The sequence below is a fragment of the Hyaena hyaena genome, unplaced genomic scaffold (assembly GCF_003009895.1).
Source record: "Hyaena hyaena isolate Hyena2069 unplaced genomic scaffold, ASM300989v1 scaffold_1486, whole genome shotgun sequence".
NCBI classification, from domain to species: Eukaryota; Metazoa; Chordata; class Mammalia; order Carnivora; family Hyaenidae; genus Hyaena; species Hyaena hyaena.
The window spans coordinates 252,045-267,283 of NW_024082119.1; the positions used below are offsets into that span (position 1 = coordinate 252,045).

The 15,239-nt window shown below is 35.3% G+C and overlaps 1 protein-coding gene across 1 annotated transcript in view; it reads left to right on the forward strand.

The window, feature by feature from the left end:
• Nucleotides 1-15,239, forward strand: part of COL5A2 (collagen type V alpha 2 chain) — a 150,410-nt gene that overhangs the window by 79,092 nt on the left and 56,079 nt on the right. The window contains exons 4-11 of the mRNA XM_039223887.1: nt 1,124-1,156; nt 2,415-2,447; nt 3,377-3,430; nt 8,698-8,808; nt 10,257-10,334; nt 12,924-12,968; nt 13,961-14,014; nt 14,640-14,693. Of these exons, the coding sequence (XP_039079818.1) occupies nt 1,124-1,156; nt 2,415-2,447; nt 3,377-3,430; nt 8,698-8,808; nt 10,257-10,334; nt 12,924-12,968; nt 13,961-14,014; nt 14,640-14,693 (462 nt within the window). The remainder of the gene's footprint in view (nt 1-1,123; nt 1,157-2,414; nt 2,448-3,376; nt 3,431-8,697; nt 8,809-10,256; nt 10,335-12,923; nt 12,969-13,960; nt 14,015-14,639; nt 14,694-15,239) is intronic.

The window sequence follows — 15,239 nt, forward strand, 5'->3', positions numbered from 1 at the left end:
GATAAAAGAACAATATATGTAAAAAGAAAAATTAAATAAAATAGAACTCATTATTCTCACGTTTTCTACATTTTGGATGTAATCCTTAATGTGGTCATACTTTGCAATTAACCAGTAAAAAGCATTACTTCATACTATATTAATGGAAATTAGTATGTTCAAGAATTTACTGAGGTTTTCTGTGAGTCAAACTGAGGATGTCAAGTAGACTTGATTATAGCCTTGAGGAGACCAAAATCTGTTGGAAGACAAATTCTAAAATAAACTACATGTAGATATATGGTAAAACAGAGGTATATAAAGGTACAATTCATCCAATATTTTTTTTACCTATGTACTTGAAATCATGCTCTGAGAATAAAATTTTTGAGAGACTGAAGTTCTAAGAATCCCATCTACATCTGTTATGTTTGCTACGTCTATTATAAAAGGCAATTAGATTGCCCAATGTTATTTCCTTTAAGTTATTATTGTTTTTTATGTTATTTTTATTTTCCTATTCAGTTAATATTTTTTCTTGATTTTCTTCAGATATTGAGAATTACGTAACCAATACAATTATGTCTTTTCTTTCTTCTTTCTTCTTTTTCTTTTTTTGAAGATGAGCAAACTTACCTCTTGTTATATTTCAGATTCTTCCATGAGCTTTAAAAACGGTGGCAAGAGTTTTAGGAATGGCATCTGATGAGTTACTAAAATCTAGGTGACATGTAATATGAGTGCTAAAATTCAACCATATCCAAGTATTCAAGTATTGTATTTCTTTTTTTTTTTTTTTTGAGTTTTCAGGCTTTGGGTAGTTTTTCCTATTGCTTTGACTTTACATCTTTTTAATCACAAGCATTTCTTGGTCTAGTCAGTTCGTGAGAATTATTCAGTATAAAGGCTGAAGTGAAATAACTTTATGCATTTCAAACACTGGATTGATATTTTTGTGTCTTTCAGAGAAGTAATTTTTTTCATCAATAATGTCTGACTACTGTAAATACTGTTTCTTTTCTCATTTTTGTTTTTTGCATTTCTTACATAGAAATTCTGTGCTTACATGGAATATTCTAGAATGATATGACTATGCATACTAAGCTATTATATTTTGATAACTGAACATTTTTTTGCTTCACAGGGACAAAAAGGAGAACCAGGATTAGTACCTGTTGTAAGTATATGTATATGTTGTTTCCATGTATCTTTAATAAACTTAGCTATGGTATGGTTGTATATTTTTGCTTATATATATTCTCTCATAAAAGGAATATTTGTTATGTGCTTACCAAGCTATAGTATAAGACCATCAAACCAAAAGAATTTCATTCTTTAATATAATATTTAATGTTTATTTATTACAATATTCCTGACTTTTATTGTCCCATGACTGAAAGTGGAAATCAGTGTTTTATAAAGTTAAGCATATTAAATATGGATGTAAAGCGGTAGTTAAGATGTGTATATATACATTTACATGTTTATTTATTTATTATCAGAGAGAAAGAGAGAGAACACTAGCAGGGCAGGAAAAGAGAGAGATAGAGAATCTCAAGCAGGCTCTGTGCTGTCAGTACCCAGCTCCAGAATCACGAACTGAGAGATCATGACCTCAGCCAGAACCAAGAGTGGTCACTTAACCGACTGAGCCACTCAGGTGCCTTTATTTTTTAAATAGTCATGTAATCCAAATGGAAAGGCATAATTTAATGTTCCAAACTTCTGGAAATACATCTTGTGATATTCCTGATTGAAATTTCATATTGTATAAGAGTTCTTAAGACTTGTTTAGACTTGTACATGATCAAAAACCATATTGTTAAGTAGGATGAAGATTCTTCAACCATCAGTCTCATAGATCTCAGAGTTGTCGTCACTCTATCAGAACAAAAGTAGATGCATGTTGATTTATTTGGCAGTGCTTGAATTGTTGCTTTGCCTTGAAATTGGCTTGTTTTTAACAAAGATTACCTAAAAAGTAAATCATTCATGTTGCTGTCTTTCACTTAAAAACACCATGTGTACTTACTATGTCTTACATGCTATCTTAAGTGCTTTACGAATATTTATTTGTCTTCACAACAACTTTGTGAGGGAGGTAATTTCATAATCGTCATCATCTTACAGAGGAGGGACGTTAAGCATAAAGTAATACATAATTTGTCCAAAGTCAGACAACTGGTAAGGGATAGAGTTAGGATTTGAACCCAGGCCTCTTGGCTCCAATCCTTAGCAGTCCTGCCTCTCTGTATTAGAGTTTAAATTAGATAATGTCTTAAGGCATAAGCAAAGAGGACATGGGCATAAACTGGCAATATCCATTTGCTCTAAAATAATTCACTGGGGCTTTTGTTGTTATTCTTGTTTGACTCTTGATTTTTCTAAAACTTTATTAAGACTTCATCTTAGAGATTATCTTGTTTATCATTTAGGTAACAGGCATACGTGGTCGTCCAGGACCAGCAGTAAGTAGTTTTCTCCAATATTCATGGTACTTTTAAATTCTCATAGTTACTGAAATCTTTATGAATATTATCTCCATCAAAAGACAATAGAATGCAAAACCATGATGCTTCGTTTCTTGAAACATTTTGTTCTGAAACATCTTCAAGTGTAAGCATTCCTTTGCAGCAATGAATGATGTATAAAAGATCATTTCATTCTGAAATTGATGAACCCTATTTCTCCTCCATGTTAGTGTTATAATGGTTATGTGAAAGCCAAAATGATCATTGTTACACTGTTAATTTTAGATTAGCTTTACTCATTGAAATTAGGACACACTTGCCCATTGTTTGACAATCATTAAAGATAGACTACTTTTATCTGTTTAATGAAACAAAGTGTTAATTTCATCTGTTAATGAAATTAAATAATACGTCCATAGTATAGTATGAAAGACTACTGATTTCAGGTTTGGATTAGCAGTAGCATTCTAGGTAACTAGACAGAAAACACACACATCTGTTCCCTCAGATCACTGATAATTTGGGGTTTGCACATCTATGTAGTTCTAAAAGTCCAAACTGTAAGTGTTTATGGCCCTAATGTAGTGGCAAAGGCTTGCTTAGGACAAGACAGCAAAAATGATCCTCATAAATTTTATAATTATCATTCATGTAATATATTCAGCTCACTGAGCTCCATGATGCTACAGTGTAACACTTAATTCTTTACAGGCCTTTAAGCTTTATTGCTAATATATAAATAGGCTTTCTGTGTACACAGAGCTTTTATATTGCACACAGCTTTATTTTCTAGTCTTCAAATGAATTGAATTAAAAAAGAAGTGAGATTTCTGTTTTTTTTATTTTCTTAGATCAAGCAAACATTTAAAATAAAAACATCTGTAGTATACGTGTTTTGCAGGCTTAATCATCATTTTCTGTTTCAGGGACCTCCAGGATCACAAGGACCAAGAGGAGAGAGAGGCCCAAAAGGAAAACCTGTAAGTACACAGCTGAGTTCCCTTTTCTGTGAAGTGTGCCATGTACTGGGTAGGCCCATCTATACCACGTTCCCTGGATGCAGCAAGGAGTAAGTGGCACTGTTTCTCTCCCACCTCTATTAAATGTGACAGAATTCAGGTCATGAAGTGATTATGTGTCTCTTCTGATTCAGAGGAAAGTATCACATGGTAATAATTACCTATTATCTTTTTAGGTAACACAAATGACACTTCTTTGTCCCTCATGAGGTCAAACTGAAATAAAGTAGAAAACCTAAGGAGGAATAATGAATGCCTCATGTTATTTTCAGAAGTTATAAATCATGAGTGAACAATGCCAGGAATGTACTGTTGAGATAAAACACCAAAGTTCTGTGATCTATGGTTGCTGCAGGGATAACCAAACTGGATAAAGGGAAAAAAACTATTAGAGGACTAAATTTTCTTTCAAGTGGTTGTACAATGAATTTATTTCCAAAATAACACTCTATCCTTTTTCACTGTGCAGCTGGTGCAGAGCTATCAAAGGAGTCATTTTAAAAATCAACAAATCCATTACCAGAATAAAGGGAACACCTTTAAATTTAAATGATCAACTTGATGCCCTGGAGATAAAGCATGAAGTATTATGTAATACATGCCAGATGTTTTTTCTTATTAACAAGTCCTAGGATAACAATTCTTTTTCTTTTTATATCTCACCCTCAGAAACGAATGTCTTTTCATGTATTAAATAACTCGGTTCATTTTTGTATTGCTATCATTATCTTATGTTTTAATCAGTAAAAACGTATGCTATTTAATTTTTTGTCTAATATCTACTAAATTTAACTCTAGATTTTTAGCCTTCCAAATATGTATTTACCATATTTAGATGGGAGAAATAGATGAGAAAGAGAGCCACAGACAACCTTGAATATATACATAAAGAAAAATGTATTTTAGATCCTGTTGCTTGGAATTCCTGCCACTGGTTTCATCTTTATAAGGTTTTATGCTTCCACACATTTGACCAAATATTGCGTGATGACAGTACTATTAACAAAATTGGGACTGGAGTCATGGATGGTATTGGCAGGCAAGCAGGTAAATAGCAGTACCCCAGGGAAAGGGGGCCCAGTCGTATATGTGTGCAGTAATGCTATGTTCGGATTACCTTGTGCTGTTATTCAATCTTCACTGCTGTTCTACTGAGCTGCCTCACCAGTACTGGTGGCCTTAACACTGTTAGTAGCTCTCCAGATGCCTGCGCAGGGTCTAGAATGACAGAAACAGGTAGAAGATAATTTCAATTAGGGGGAGAGTGGTGGCCAGCAGTAAATATTGTACATCAATGTACTTGTGCCCCAGATAGTTCATAACACTGAGCCCTAAGTCTAGGTGGACATTACTGTGGAAATAGTGATTGCGTTTTCAGAATTCCTTGTTAGGATTCAATGAGTCTGCTCTCACCCCATCTTCTTTTCTTGACTTAGTGTGTGATATGCTACCCTTCCATCTTGGTTAGCCCAAGACAATCAATGGGGATTAAGGGTGTGTGTGTGTGTGTGTGTGTGTGTGTGTGTGTGTGTGTGTGTTTAAAAGAGTGAGGAGTAGTTATTTATTAGGAATTAAGCAAAACAATCCTGGAAGTTGCCCAAACAGAAATTCTGTTCCTCTCTTAACCCTAGCAAACTGTTGAACAACTTGCTAGGATGATAGTGTTTAACAACTGAGTCATTAAAAAAAGACGTGCCTATACTTTTGCTGATTTCATTGGTGTAAATACTTCCACCATGGCCAATTGCAAGATGCTGGCATGATGTTACAAGGTAGAGTATTTTGCCTCACATCCCAAGACTTGCAGGAGCTGCTTAACTAGACTAAAGCTATGGCTCACGCAACATGGGGTGGTACTGCAATCAGAAATACCATTTTCTCCCTCTGCCTCCATTACCATCAGACACTACAGAAATCTCACAACACAATGCATGGTTTCTCAACCTCAACTCTATTGGTATTTGGGACCACATAATAGCTATGCATTGTAGGATGGCTGGCAGCATTCCTGACTTCTACCCACTAGAGGCCAAGTAGCAAACCTGTGCATACAGTTGCAACAACAAATGTCTCTTGATGTTACCAAATGTCTCCAGGGGAGGGGAGCAAAATTGCTCAGGATTGATAACTACTCAATAGAAATAGTAGTAGAAACTACTCTTAGGAAGCCTTCGTGACTAGCCAGTGACCCCCAGAACTGTCTCTTATCGTACATCCTTAGTTTTAACTAAGTAATCCTGATAACTTCATAGTGACAAACTAGCCATCTGTCAGGAGATCAACAATGGTGTGCTGAGTTCTAACTGCATGTGACACTTAACCTCTGTACATCTGTTTCCTCATCTGTAAAATGGGAAATATGCCATATCTTACCAACTCTAACATTTCATAATTTGTGCATGCGTGTGTGTGTGTGTGTGTGTGTGTGTGTGTGTAGTGAGTAAAGTTCTTGATGACTGGGGTAATTATTAGTCCTTTCTATTTGTGAATGTTTAAAGATCGCCACCTAGTGGCAATCTATAGGTACTTTTTATTGTAAATGGCTGCCTGAGATTAGTTTTAGAGTATCTTGAGGGATGGGAGGGAACTACAATAAATAGAATATTTATCTTAATATAAACTTTATGTAATTCAGCTCACTTGGAAATATGAAAGTATATATTTTAATGTGTTCCCAAATTATATTTTTTGTTTTCAATGTTTATCAGTAAAAGTGCTCATGTATTATATTTTTTCTTATAATTATGTTCACGTAGTTTTGGATAATTAAAAAAATTATTAACTTAAATATCAATTAGTAGAAGAGTAAATCATGTAGGCTATTTAGAGTAGATGTTTGGAAACAGAGAATGCATCGTGAAGTCAATAGAAAAGTGGGCTGTCTTCAGAATAGACTTTGAAGCATGATTATGAATTGCAGAGGGATGGAGAAAGGATATGATTTTTGAGGATTAATATTATCTAAACCTCTCTCTATTCTCAAAAATGCTAAATGCAGTTTTTGGTTTTGTCTTTAGAAATCTTGGGAAGGGGCACCTGGGTGGCTCAGTTGGTTAAGTGTCCGACTTCAGCTCAGGTCATGATCTCATGGTTCGGGGGTTCGAGCCCCGCCTTGGGCTCTGTGCTGACAGCCAGCTCAGAACCTGGAGCCTCCTTCAGACTCTGTATCTCCCTTTCTCTCTGACCCTCCCCTGCTCATGCTGTCTCTCTCTCTCTCTCTCTCTCTCTCTCAGAAATAAATAAAACATATTAAAAAAAAGAAATCTTCTTGGGAAGAGAGATGTTTTAGCTCATTTTTATCAATTAGCAATTTCAAAGTTCAATAACACTAAAAGTTTTCCACACAAGGCTCTGCGTAGATCAGACTACTGCTTTGTGCCACCATTGACAATATGAATTTCCAGCTCATGTTGCTTTCATGTATATGATCAGGAATTCTAGAGAGCAATTTACATCAGCCTCCTATGTATAATTAAAAGAGTTCAGTGATTCTACAGTAGTTTAAGAATCAGAAGCCATTTGACTTGATAAAGGACGAGAATAATTTCCTGAGAAATCAGTTTTGAAAGTGTGAGTTGTTCAGACTATCTACTTTTATTTGAATAGATAAATTTGCTTGTCTTTTACTCTTACACAGATTCATATCTTTATGAATCTATATAAATGTTTGAATATATTAATTAAATTATTCCATCCTCCCCAAAGCCATCATATGCAAATTGCCCCCTTTCCCACCTCAGCTCATTTTATATTTCCTCCTTCTGCCATATCAGCTCATATTTGACTTACTTATTGTAAGCCAGGAGTTGTTCTCATGTTTAGAGAAGAGAAGCTTCTTTTATTAAACTCCAACTCACTTATATTTTTCTTGATATCTCCTTCTAACTATAAAAATCATATTGACTTTTGAGTTCTTTAGTCCCTTCTTTCTTTTTGAAGCCTGTTAAGACTCTTCAGGGTTAAAAAGACAGAAAATACTTCACAAGACTTGTGGGAATGATGAGGTTGGAGGAGAGAACGTTTCCAGAACTGAGGACGTGGCTGTTCACCAAGCTGCCTTCAGAATGTGGGTTGGGAGGAGGGTGGAATTTGGCAGCTAGAAATCATTGCTCACTTCTCTGAGAACTAGACTTGGCTGGGTCACTGTGCCTTTTCCTCTGTTTCTCATTGGTCTAGTTCACTTTTAGGGATGGTAAGGAAAATAAAGCATGCCAGACATTAGTACTAGAATAAAGAGGGTTGAAATGTGAAAATGTAATAAGCATATATTGAGTGTCTATTATGTGCCAAGAACTATGCAAAACATTAAAATATTAGAAAGAATAAAAAACCCACAAATAACAGTCAAGGGGCTTTTAGATATATATATATACATATATATGTATATATATATAAACATTTTTATATATTTCTTTTTTGGGGGGGTAGGAGGAGGTTAAGCAAGCACATATATAGTTGTGCTCATGGTTACATAATCTAAGACAGACATGTGAATTTAGACATTATTGATTAAATACCATAAAACCAACCAAATAAGGAAGCTTATTCTAGAATACTGGTGAACTCAATACAATTTTATAATGATTCCAAGAAGGCTCATTACTGGGGGTTTAACACATCAAGAGTAAAATACTTACCCAGAATATACCCTGCCCCTCTGCAGAGGCTGTGATCCATGCTGAAGTCAGCAGTATCAACAGAGCTCATGAAATTACTGTAGTTGGCTGGATTGCAATCTATTTTTTTTTAGATTTTTCTTAGAGAAGTTTGAGGTTCACATCAAACAAAGAAGGCACAGTGCGTTCTCATATAAGCTCTATCCCCATACATGCATAGCCTTCCCCATTAACAACATCCCCGAGCAGAGTCCATAGTCTACATTAGAGTTCCTCTTCCTGGTGTACACTGAATGGGTTTGGACAAGTGTACACTGACACATATTCATCATCACAGTACCACACACAGTGTTTTCACTGCCCTAAAGTTCTTCTGCGGTCTGCCTTTTTATCTCCCCATTCCTGCCCCAACCGCGGGAAACCACCGATCTTTTTACTGTCTCCATAATTTTGTCTTTTCCAGGAATGTCATAGAATTGGAATCACACAGTATGGCTATTCATTTTAAAAACAATGAACACTTCCCCTCCATCAAGAAGTCTCTGCTTTTAGGTTTCTAGTTAAGTACATATTTGGCAATCAGTTCTAATTAGCACGGGCTTGTTTTTCCAGGGTCCTCGTGGTCCTCAGGGAATTGATGGAGAACCAGGTGTTCCTGGTCAACCTGGTGCCCCAGGGCCTCCTGGACATCCTTCCCACCCAGGACCTGACGGCATGAGCAGGGTGAGCTCTGTGCATTACTAAGTGTTATACTTAGATTATACATTAGGTTTTTAAAATTTTTATTATTGAAGTATGGTTGACATACAATGTTATATTAGTTTCAGGTACATGTTCATTTAACATTCTATACGTTACTCAATGCTCATCATGATCGGTATAGTTACCATCTATCACTATACGGTATTATTGCAATATTAGTGACTGTATCCACCATGCTGTACTTTTCATTTCTGTGACTTATTTATTTATTTATTTAATAACTAAAAGTTTGTACTTCTTAATCCCTTTTTCCTATTTCCTACTTTGCCCATCCCCACCCAAGTTTTTGATTTACTATTAAGAGTTTAAGTTGTCTTAGTTCACGTGTTGGCCCTTGACTGTAACAGCAGCTACTGCTGTTCTTTAGGCTCAGAATGGTCACAAAATATGTGGCATATCCTCCACAGGAAAGGAGGATGACAGATCCATTATGATGTATGTGGAAGGGGCCACCAAGTTGACACTAAAAATGCTATCTGATTGCTTCTCAAATTTTAGTTTCCTGCCAGATATAAAATAAAGCAAAATATCTTTCTATACCTGCTTCTCTGAATTCTTAGTGACAGACATAGGTGATTTATGAGTAGATGCATAGCAAAATAAGGTCGCATATGAAGTCCTGAAATATGATTTTTGTTTTATAACAACTTATACATTTGTTTCTCAACTGATTGTAGACAGAATTGCCATTCTTAGTGGCAATTATAAAATACTGCCATTCTTAGTGGCAATAATAAAAATATTTTTATTTTTTAATAATATGCCAATTTCCCTCCCTAAAATCTGGAAATTACTAGAACTCCTAGAATATATATGGACAATTTTAGCCAGCTGGGTTACCAGAGTTTTTGTGATGTGAAAGAAAATAGGTAAAACTGTTGCTACATCTTGGAATAATCAAAGATTCATTAGAAGGATTACAAAATCTTTATCAACTCATATAAATACAATTTAAAGTTTACTGGTCATGAACAAAGAAACAAGAATACCATCTAAGTAATAGTCTCAAATAGAAACTGGAATCTTTAGGGAAAATATTTTAAAAGCATCTTTTAGAATCTCTTCAGGTTGTTGGCATGGGAGAAAAATCACATAAAGTAATTCAAAGCTGAAATCGATTAGACTGGCAGAATAATACATGCTTTTACCAAGTAGGAGACATTTGGCCCATTGCAGTCATTATTCTGAAGCAACATAGTTATAAAATACTCTAAGGAAGATTGTTCAATCAAAAACATACAATGAAAGAGAACTTTGAATCTTTTTCTGTGCTTTAAAGTCAAAAATATCAAATGATTCTCAACAGAGCCGTTCTGTAAGAATCCCAGCGAATGTGTATTTCTCAATTTAAAAGTTTGTTGATATATGTCGTTTACTTTGGAAATAACATTAAGACATTGCATTTATAGCCATTTTCAGCTCAGATGGCTGGATTGGATGAAAAATCTGGACTTGGGAGTCAAGTAGGACTGATGCCTGGCTCTGTGGTAAGTGAAAATTTTACTGATAATCTAAGTTCTTGTGAAAAATAACATTATATAAAGTAAGGATTGAATTAGTTAAGAAGTAATATATGTCTTATTATTTTTAAAAAGTTTATTTATTTTGAGAAGGAGAGAGGGAGGGTCTAAGGGCAGAGAGAGAGGTAGAGAGAGAAAATCCAAGAAGTCTCAATGCTGTCTGCCCAGAAGCCAACTGTGGGGCTTGATCTCATGAACGTGAGATCATGACGTTAGCTGAAATCAAGTGGAATGCTTAATTAACTAAGCCACCCAGGCACCCCAAGAAGTAATATGTGTCTTCTTAAACAAATCCATCCATCCATTAATTCATTAATTTATTTATCGAATCCTGCCATGTACCAATTTAAAAAGCCTAGTGGGTTTCCATTCATAACTGTGCAAAGTATTTGTTGACTTTAATAAAGGGCTGCCTATATGTTTTATTTAATATTTGAAGAAAATAAAGAATTTTAAAACATATAACCTGTTACAACAAAAAACTGTACTTTTAATGGTGTTGTTAGGAACAGTGATTTGGCAAAATTTTGACATTGGGAAACTTGCCATTTTAATTTTCATTATTTCCTACCTAATATCATTTGGGTGCCTGTGCCAACAACTTTGAAGTTTCCTGACTCAACTTGCTAACCGTTCCCATCCTCTTTTGAATTTCTTCAACTGCCTAAAAGAGTCCCATTTTCTCTGGCAAGTACTTTAACCTGGGTATTTGGAGAATACAAGCCCACTGAATGAATTATTACTTATCAAACCAACAATTCCACACTCTTTTGCTCATAACATAATTCAAAAGCACCCCATATTGGGGCGCCTGGGTGGCTTAGTCGGTTAAGCGTCCGACTTTCGCTTAGGTCATGATCTCGCGGTTTGTGGGTTCGAGCCCCGCGTCGGGCTCTGTGCCGACTGCCAGCTCAGAGCCTGGAGCCTGTTTCAGTCTGTGACTCCCTCTCTCTCTGACCCTCCCCTGCTCACTCTGTCTCTCTCTCTTCTCTCCTAGAAATAAATAAAACATTAAAAAAAATTTTTTTTCAAAAGCACCCCATATTAATGGAATTTCAGGCAATAGTAAGTGTAGATTTAGACCGCACCCCTTTTACCCATTCTTAAGGCCAGCATTATGAGTGACTTAAATATTATTTGCATACTTTTTATTTTTATTATTTTTTAATGTTTTATTTATTTCTGAGAGAGAGACAGCGTGAACAGGAGAGGGTCAGAGAGAGAGGGAGATACAGAATCGGAAACAGGCTCCAGGCTCTGAGCTGGCTGTCAACACAGAGCCCGATACGGGGCTCAAACCCACGAACCGTGAGATCATGACCTGAGCTGAAGTCCAATGCTTAACCGACTGAGCCATCCAGGTGCCCCTATCTGTATACTTTTTAAGTCAGTAAAGTCACTAGTGGTATGGGTTCATTCAGTGATTATGTTGAGATATTTTTCTGAAATATAGGAGTTTTCACCCATTTGAAGTTCAAGTTGCATATATGTTTACTTTTATTTATTTTTAAATATTTATTTATTTATTTTGAGAGAGAACATGAGCAGGGGAGGGCAGAGTAAGAAGGAGAATCTTTTTTTTTAAATTTTTTAAATGTTTTATTTTTGAGAAAGAGAGAGAATGAGAGGGCAGGGGGTAGGCAGAAAGAGAAGAGGACTGAGGATCTGAATCTGGCTCCATGCAGAGAGTCCAATGTTGGGTTTGAACTCATCAACCACTAGAACTCTACATGAGCCAAAGTCAACTTAACTGACTGAAGCACCCAGGCGTCACTATGTCTATTTTTTAATGGGGCTTTTGTTTTCTTACCAGCTAAAAATCTGATCCGTTCAAAATAGAACTAAATTTTTGCCATAAGAACACACTTGATTTTGATTTGATCTCACTTTTTCTGACACGAAATTAGGCAAAATTAGGTAGATACATTTTTAATAAAATGTTTTAAATTGCATTTTTGTTTTCTTCCCTTTGTCATGCCTTCATGTAATCATTTCATGTTTAATAGGGGAAAGCCTGTGTGGATCCTTTAAATGTATTTTATGAAAGACAGAAAGAATCCAGAAATCTCTGTGCCATAGATAATTATAAATTAACACTTAATATAATATAGTGAATACTGTTGATGTCTTCATAAGTCTTTAATTCGATGTGGTCATTTAAATTATAAGAGTTATCTGCCGTGAAGCTGAAGAACTTAATAGACAGTTTGATAATTACTTTATGCTGCCAAGATTTTTCTTTTGTTGGGCGTTCTGGTTTAACAGAACCACCCTTATGAATGCAAATGCTCTTGTCTCAAAGACTTTGGGTGTGTACACGCATAATCTTTTTCCCTTTATGAGGCTGAAAGTATGTATAAAATCATCCCACATGTTGTCCAGACTTTAATCTTCTTCAATTTAGCTGCATTCCAGATGAGTACAAATGGAGAATGTCATCATCTTCTACTGTCAGAGCTTCACTTCTCCAGATTCTAAGGCTGATTCAACATTTTTGAAATGTTTGGCCTAATTGTCATGAACACTATGCAACTTTTCTTCTCATTTGTTTTTAAGGGTCCTGTTGGCCCAAGGGGACCTCAAGGCTTACAAGGGCAGCAAGTAAGTCTTTTTACGATTAAACTACATACTATAGAAAAAAAGAAACAAATACAAATAAAGTCTTTGTGACACGAGTGCTTTTGGTCAGCCTTTAAATTTCATATTGTAATGCTCATCTGCACAGGCTGTATTTAATTAACTTTTACTCAGAAATACATGCAGTATGTTTTTCAAGTTTCTTCATGGGGCTAAAGTTCCATCATCTGGATCCTTTATGTGACTGGCCTCCAATGCAAAGAATTTTTGTATCTTCACTTCTGAAATAACATCATTATCTCATGTCATAATGAAAATTCTCATAACTAGTTATGTGCTCACTCTGAGGCTGTGAAATCAAACCATAGAAGCTACCACCATGTTTTGTTAGAATTTATTGTCCAGGTAATCAATCCATGGAATCGTTAAGAAGAATATAATACTATACTCTGTTTCTATAGCATATCAAATACCAATAAAATAGTAATGCAGTGCTCTTTAATTTTTATGGTGATTTGGCCAGCAATAGGAAATAAGTTTTCAAAAGAAAGGTTAAAAAAAAAAAAGAATTCTTTGCTCTGTCAAATATACCATATTGTTGTTATCATATGTGTGAAGTTTTACCTCAAGCTATTTTATATTACTGCCATTGGTGAATAGAAAATGTAGTTGTTGGTGATGATGAAGAAGATGACAGTCATAATCATGATGATAACTACCATCGATGGAACTCTCTATGCCAGCATTATTCTAGGTTCTTAACATGCATTTGTTATTAAGAGAGCTCTAACAGCCTAATGAAATAGGTGTCCTGATTATTCTCATTTCACAGATTAGGAAATTGAGGTATAGAGAGATTAAGCGACTCACTCAAAGTTGGAAAATGGTGGAGCCAACAATTTAAACAATTGCAGTATCCTGCAAGGGTATATGATTTAGTATTCTGTTTTTCTTCAGTTTGTATATATAATTTACATATAATTATATTTATTTATGGAATTTGTTCTCAATTTTAGGGTGGTGTTGGCCCTACAGGACCTCCTGGTGAACCTGGTGAACCTGGACCAATGGTAAATGTCAAGTAAGCATGTAGACCCAGTTAAATATGAATCCAGCATTATAATAATATTGTGAATTATTTATTTTACCAGTTCTTTCCTAATGTAGCAAGAAATTACAATCCAGTTCAGGAGACCTGTATTATGGAGAGTACTTAAGCTATATGTTTCTTGTACCAGAGTATTTAAATTTTTTTAGCATTTACTCATTTTTGAGAGACAGAGAGAGTATGAGCATGAGCAGGGGAGGGGCAGAGAGAGACACACACACACAGAATCTGAAGCAGGCTCCAGGCTCTGAGCTGTCAGCACAGAGCCTGATGTGGGGCTTGAACTCACAGGTGGCAAGATCACGACCTGAGCTGAAGTGGATGCTTGGTGAGCCACCCAGGTGCCTCGGTAGCAGAGTATTTAAGTTCAGAAGCCTTGAATATTATTAGCAAACCATGCTGAGATATTTGCATTTGTGAAATCCTTTCCTTTGAGTACATAATTGAGGCATACAACATAAAATTCAGAATACTAATAAAGCTATTTTCTGTGATATTTTTCATTTGTCCCAACAATATTTTAGATTATATTATTGGTAGGTATAGGTAAATATGGGTAAATATTCTTTTTTTCCTTTTGTTATTAGGGTCCAATAGGTGCACGTGGACCAGAGGGCCCTCCTGGAAAACCTGGTGAAGATGTAAGCTGACTTCTTTCATTTTGCTTTGAAACTTTGAAGAGGTTAAGAAGGAGCTATGGTGTTAATTTGAATATTATTCATCAATTCCCACTTTATTTTCCCCACTTTTAGCTTCCATTATATGCACAGAAAACTAGAAAACTGAGAGTGTGGTTTAACACAATTTAAAAGTATTCTTAATTTTGATGGTTTTATATCATTAGGTATTCTCTTTTTCCTTATATTCCCCAGGTTTCTTTTCCATTATAATTTCTCCGTTAAGATAATAGAAGGGCTGTCACGATAGCCACAACTTTTGCTGGTGGAACCTTTGAAATGAATTTAAAGAAAAATACATTGCTCTGATGGCTAAACATCATTATGAGGTCTTCACTGAATGGAATTTTTTAATGTGCTAGTAGTATAGTACCAATGTTACTTTCCAATGCTGAAAAAGCCATTTGTTCACATTTAAAGTTGAGACTCAACTTCAGATTTTAACAGTAACAACGTATGATCTAAAAATGGGGTGTAAAACCAGATTTGCTTTTCTGGATTTTTTTTTTT